Source organism: Camellia sinensis, chromosome 7 (genome assembly GCF_055761805.1).
Source record: "Camellia sinensis isolate YWXY chromosome 7, ASM5576180v1, whole genome shotgun sequence".
NCBI lineage: Eukaryota > Viridiplantae > Streptophyta > Magnoliopsida > Ericales > Theaceae > Camellia > Camellia sinensis.
In genome coordinates, this window is record NC_138967.1 from 145,044,579 (window position 1) to 145,050,498 (window position 5,920).

Sequence of the window (5,920 nt, forward strand, 5' to 3'; positions counted from 1 at the left end):
TTAGATTGGGGAGGTGCAATTCCGGCCCATTGGGCTATCATTCATTTTGATAATTCAAATCGTTTATTTTGTAATTCTTTACATTATTCTAAAAACAGAAGAAATATATATATAATAATCACAATCTCGTCATTTTATCATGTTTAGGTCATGAGTATTTATTTATTTATTTTTTATCAGCAAAAAGAAATTTTATTGATAAAGAAAGTAAAATACATGCGAAACTTACATCAACAAAGAAGGGAATTGCAAAAAATATCATAACTAACCAAATCGATCCCAACTAGGTTGGCACCGATGAGGTAGCACAATCCTATGCTAGCACTAAACCCAAGATTGGTGAGGAAACAATTAGAAGAAACAAAAAGAGAGGAACGGAAAAAAACAACATATAACCAGAGCACACCCATAGCCAAGCCAGTAGCAACATCATATCCTAAACTGAGAGATCAGCAGCACGCCACAAACACTCCCAAATCCCAGACACAGCAGCAAAATCAGCAACCATCTGGACTACACTAACATACAGTAACGCCATCTGGTCTACAACAAAAACAGCAACAACTGAGCAACTTTGCACCACAACATTGCAGTAACAACACTTCCTCAGCACCAGCAAGGTCCAAGCTCCAAACCTCTCAACTGCTCTTGTTTCTCCAGCATAAGTAACCCAACAAACTATAGACCCCTTCATATCCAGTAACACACCAACAACAGTACCCAGCAACACTTTTATCCCAAACACTGTCTATCTTGATATAAATTAATCACTATATCTTGAACTGAGTACTGCAACCCTGCAATATTGCTCTTTGCCCAAAAAGCTATCCTAGACTTCTCTAAATCTACCAGCTCAACAAAATTAGGAAGTCTCCCAATGAACACTTTCTCATTCCTCAGCTTCCACACTGACCACAACATTACAAGTGGCACCAAGTTCTAGATTTTCCTCTCATTCTTCTTGAGTTTCACCCCAACCCACCATTGTAACAAAGCTTCAACTGTACATGGTACCACCCAACACATATCCCACTAGTTTACTAATTCAGACCATACCCTCCATACCAGTGGGCAATGAAGTAAAACATGACTAATCGCTTCAAATGCATTTCTGCATAATGGACACAAGACACTACCCTGATCATCCAACACACCAATCCTATGTAAAAACTCAATAGTCTTTACTCTTCCCCTCCAGGCTAACCACCCAAAGAACTGCACTTTTGGTGGCCCACAGACTTCTACAGCCTTTTAGCAACACACAGATCAGGTCCCCTATCAACTTGAAGCCACTTTCACACAGATGCCACCGTGAACTCGCCTGAAGAATTCACCCCTCAATGCAAACAATCAACCAAATTGTCATTCTCGACAGGGCCATCATTCAACCAATCTCTCAACCTGCTTACCTCTTCTTCTTCCCAAGCTCTTAATTGTCTTCGAAACCTTAAATTCCACTGTCCTGACCCTGCTCTTTGCTGCCTATACTGCATGACCGAAGCCTTCTTGTCCACTGATAACTGAAACAATCTTGGAAATTCCTCCTTTAGCACTCTATTGTTGCACCACTTATCAATCCAAAATTTAATTCTTTCCCCATTCCTAGTACTTACTTTTGCATTTTCCAAATAGAACTCTACCATTAGTGGGTTATCTTTAGCAATACCCTGCCAAATTGGAGAAACTCTACTTTCTACCCTTCTTGCAGGCCACCACCCTTCACCTTTCTTTCCATACATACTGCACACTATTGATTTCCACAATGCATCATCCTCAACACCATATCTCCACCACCACTTCAAAAGAAAGTTAGCATTCATATCACTGATGCTCTTCACCCCTAAACCACCTTGACTCTTGGACTTAGATACCTCCTTCCATCCTACTAAATGAACCTTCCTCCTAATCTCGCTCCTCTCCCTCCACAAAAATCGAGCCTGTAGTTTCTCAATTGATTTCACCACTCCCTTAAGCATCTTAAAAATAGAAATGTAGTACGAAGGTAAACAACATACCACCGATTTAATCAATGTTAAACTACCTGCGAAAGACAATAACTTCATTTTCCACAAAGACAACTTTTTTCTTACTTTATCAATTACTGGTTGCCAAGTTGACTATCTTCTCGAATTAACCCCCAAAGGTATGCACAAGTACACCAAAGGCAGCTTTTGAGTTTTACAATTTAGAACTGTTGCAAAATCTGACACTTCCCTATCTGAAACACCTATCCCACACACAACACTTTTATAGAAATTAATCCTCAGGCCCGACATCACTTCAAAGCACCTAAGCACCCTTTTAATCGAAAAGATCTCCTCTAGATCAGCTTCACAAAAAATGATTGTGTCATCGGCAAACTGCAAATGTGATACACTCATCCCATTAGACCCCACATTAGCTCCCTTAAATAGCCCCAACTGCTGAGCCCTTGTCAACAACATGTTCAGACCCTCAATCACTAGATTAAACAAGAACGGTGAAAAATGATTCCCTTGCCTTAATCCTTTTTGGGGTGAAAACTCATCCGTAGGTGAACCATTTACTAGAACTGAAATTCTAGATGTAGATAGACATTCCTTAATCCAACCAAGCCATTTCTCCCCGAACTCGAAGTTAGACAACATTGAGAACAAAAAACCCCAATTAACTGAGTCGTAAGCCTTCTCAAAATCAAGCTTTAGAATCACACCTCTTTGTTGTGACGATTTCCACCATTCAATAACTTCATTATCTATCATGACACCATCTAGAATACACCTTCCACCTATAAAAGCAATCTGCATCTCACTTATCACCCTAGGCAAAATCTTCTTTAATCTGTGAGACAAAACCTTCGCCAGAATTCTATACATCGAATTCACCAAGCTAATTGGCCTGAAATCCACCAAATCCACTGGGTTGTCTTTCTTTGGAACTAGTGTGATGAATGAGCTATTCAGCCCATAAGCCAATCTCCCATTCGTATTAAACTACTTCATGAACTAAAGAATGTCATCCTTCATTACTTTCCAATTATTCTGAATGCATGCTAAATTGAACCCATCTAGCCCTGAAGCTTTATTCCCATCACAATCTTTGACAGCTGCCCACACTTCCTTCTCCGAGAAATTTGCTACCAACTCCCTAGCTGACCCATCAACTCCTATATTCACAAAAGTCCCTTCTAACTCAGGCCTACCTCTCCACCTTTCTAAGTATACTTTACTGAAGTACCTAAACACAACCAATTTTACCCGAGTAGGATTTTTAATGACCAGCCCATTCTTCTTAACTGAATCCAACATATTTTTACTTTGTCTTCTACATGCCATAACATGGAAATATCTTGAATTCTTGTCCCCATCTTTAGCCCACTTTAATTTAGACTTTTGATGCCACAACCACTCTAACCTCCTACTGAACTTCCAAACTAGACATCTCAAAATTCTCCTTTTAGTACTCTCCGAGTCCTGAAGAGGCCCACCTTCAGCTTTCAAATCAATTTCATGGAGCTCCTCCTCCGCAACCTTTAGTTGATGCTCAATATTGCCAAATGCCTCCACATTCCATTTTCTAAGATCCAACCCAAGCTTGGATAATTTACCCTTCAGTCTGTATCTTGCCCATCCTTGAACATTAGCCTCCTTCTAGGATTTCTTGACCATAGCCTTGAAATCTGGATGAAGAAGCTAGGCATTTATGAGTCTGAATGGGCGAGGGCCTCAATTCCTAGCATCTTCCATAAGCAGTAGTGGGCAGTGGTTAAAGACGCTCCTTGGAAGACCCCAATGATGAAATCGAAAGACCTCCAACCACTCAGGCTTCAATAAAAATCTATCTATCCTATTCCACCGCTCATCATCCACTGAATTACACCAAGTGAAACCCTTACCAAGCAATGGTAAATCAGACAACTCCATCTTCTGAATAAACTCATTAAAGTTGGACATTCCTTTGTCTCTCTGCAAATAACCCCTTATTTCACTCAAATACCTTACTTCATTAAAATCTTCCAATACACCAAGGTTTCCCAAAAGATGGTTTCAACCTAATCAAATAGTCCCGCGGCATACTTCTACTCCTTCCAGCATTAGGTGTATAAATGTTAACAATGGTATAGTCAAAAGAATGGCTAAACGTACCTGATAGCAGTAAGAAATTCCTAGAACTGCAACACTCAACCAACTCAAAAGCACCTAGGTTCCAAACACATAGCAAGCCTTCAGCACTGCCATCCGAATCCACGGCCATAAACTACATCGAATCAAAAGGCCGCACCGATTTCACGAACATCTCATCAACATTCTTTTTTTTTTTTGTCTCCTGCAATAACAGAAAATCTACATTTCTACTTTTGACCAACTTCTTAATTTTACCCCTCTTTTCTCTCAGACCTAACCCTCTAATATTCCACAACATTATCTTCATCTCAACAAACAAATTACACCTGAACACCCCTTTTAACGGTCACTCAAGATAGAGCAACCTTCTCTCATTCCCCTACTTTTCCTTGATCATTAAATTCCATTTCCATAATTCGATTAATGACCTCAAGCTCCTTACCTTTGCAATTGATACTTAACCTCTTCCCCATCTGCATCATTGTCCAAGCTTCATCCCGAATCTACTCCCTTCTATTCACCCCTATTTTTTGAGATACTGAAAGGGATAGAGCTGACACTACCGTTCTACATATGGCCCCCTTCGAGAAGCTTCTTGCAAGAACTGAACTTAATATCCTTCCTTTCTTCTTTACCAAATTCTTTATTACCGATCCCCTTTTTCTGTTGCTAGTCACTGCCACATCTTGTCTACCTCTGATCCTTCTTGTTGACTCATTAGTATCCACAGGATCTTTTTATGACTCAATAGCCCTTTGGGCTATACCATCTCTCAAATTATTTCCATCCAACGATTCCACCAAATGCGCCTTGGGTAATACCACCTCCAAATGAATATTAGGCTGGTCCTTAACAGGCACAAAAATGCTTCTTAGAAAGCCTTGAGTCATAATATCACCATCCACCTTCTGCAATCCATCTGATTCTGCCACCCATGACTCTTCAACTTCCTCCACTACAAGATCTTTATTGCACCCTCCATCTATTGATTTTTCCAATTCCACCTTTGTCACTTTAGTAGAAGGCTCAACCACCCCATCGTTACAGTTTCCCATACCTACCACATCTTCACTGCTACGGTCCAATACCCTGAACAACTTTGCTCCATTGTCCAATCCATTGCTGGCCAACTGTTCCATAACATCCACCTCATCACCTTTCTTCTCCCCCACACTCTTCACGTTGCCTGGTTTATTATTTCTCCTTCGACCTCCATGGTAAGAATTCTGATCAACCTCAGTGTCGATTCCTAACTTCGTATTGTCACTCCTACTAGTATTATCCACCACACTATGTAAAGCCTCCACTGCTTCATAGACCTTAACTGGAAACAATATTCCGTTGCAATTCAAATAGATCATCCTAGTAATGTTTCCCATGGACTTAGTAAGAATTCTAATTCGCCTAAACTGAAATGATCTCAACATGCTGGTATCCTCATCAATTTGTATTACCTCACCCAATACCCTTCCAATACTCTTGAATATGTTAACACTCCATAGATTAAGAGGAACACCAAAAAAATAAATCCACACGCAACGATCATAGCCAACAGACTCACTTTTGCTTGCTTCTGATAAAGAATCACCCCATTCAAAAATCTACTCTTTTAGACTTGCAGAACCCTCAATGAATCTTATGTTGAGGGAAAAGTCAAGACTGCCAAACTTCATCCCCCTTCCTGTACAAGAACATCCTTATAACCATGTCTCTGAACCTCCTCCTCGAACGCATGAAATGAGAAAAATGATTTAAGCTTGACAACCACACTTTCATACAGCCACTCATTACCTTCCTCCTTCGTAAATACTGTGATA

At 40.1% G+C, this 5,920-nt stretch overlaps 2 protein-coding genes across 2 annotated transcripts; both read right to left on the minus strand.

Moving 5' to 3' along the window:
* Window positions 1-436: 436 nt before the first annotated feature.
* LOC114298400 (uncharacterized) lies at window positions 437-2,855 on the minus strand. Its single transcript, XM_028242960.2, has 4 exons — window positions 2,183-2,855; window positions 1,349-2,041; window positions 772-908; window positions 437-688 (listed from the first exon to the last, which is right to left on the minus strand). The coding sequence occupies exons 1-4, from the start codon at window positions 2,853-2,855 to the stop codon at window positions 437-439; spliced, it is 1,755 nt and encodes a 584-aa protein (XP_028098761.2).
* Window positions 2,856-2,984: 129 nt separating this feature from the next.
* LOC114298401 (uncharacterized) lies at window positions 2,985-4,233 on the minus strand. Its single transcript, XM_028242961.2, has 3 exons — window positions 4,125-4,233; window positions 3,789-3,991; window positions 2,985-3,629 (listed from the first exon to the last, which is right to left on the minus strand). The coding sequence occupies exons 1-3, from the start codon at window positions 4,231-4,233 to the stop codon at window positions 2,985-2,987; spliced, it is 957 nt and encodes a 318-aa protein (XP_028098762.2).
* Window positions 4,234-5,920: the final 1,687 nt, after the last annotated feature.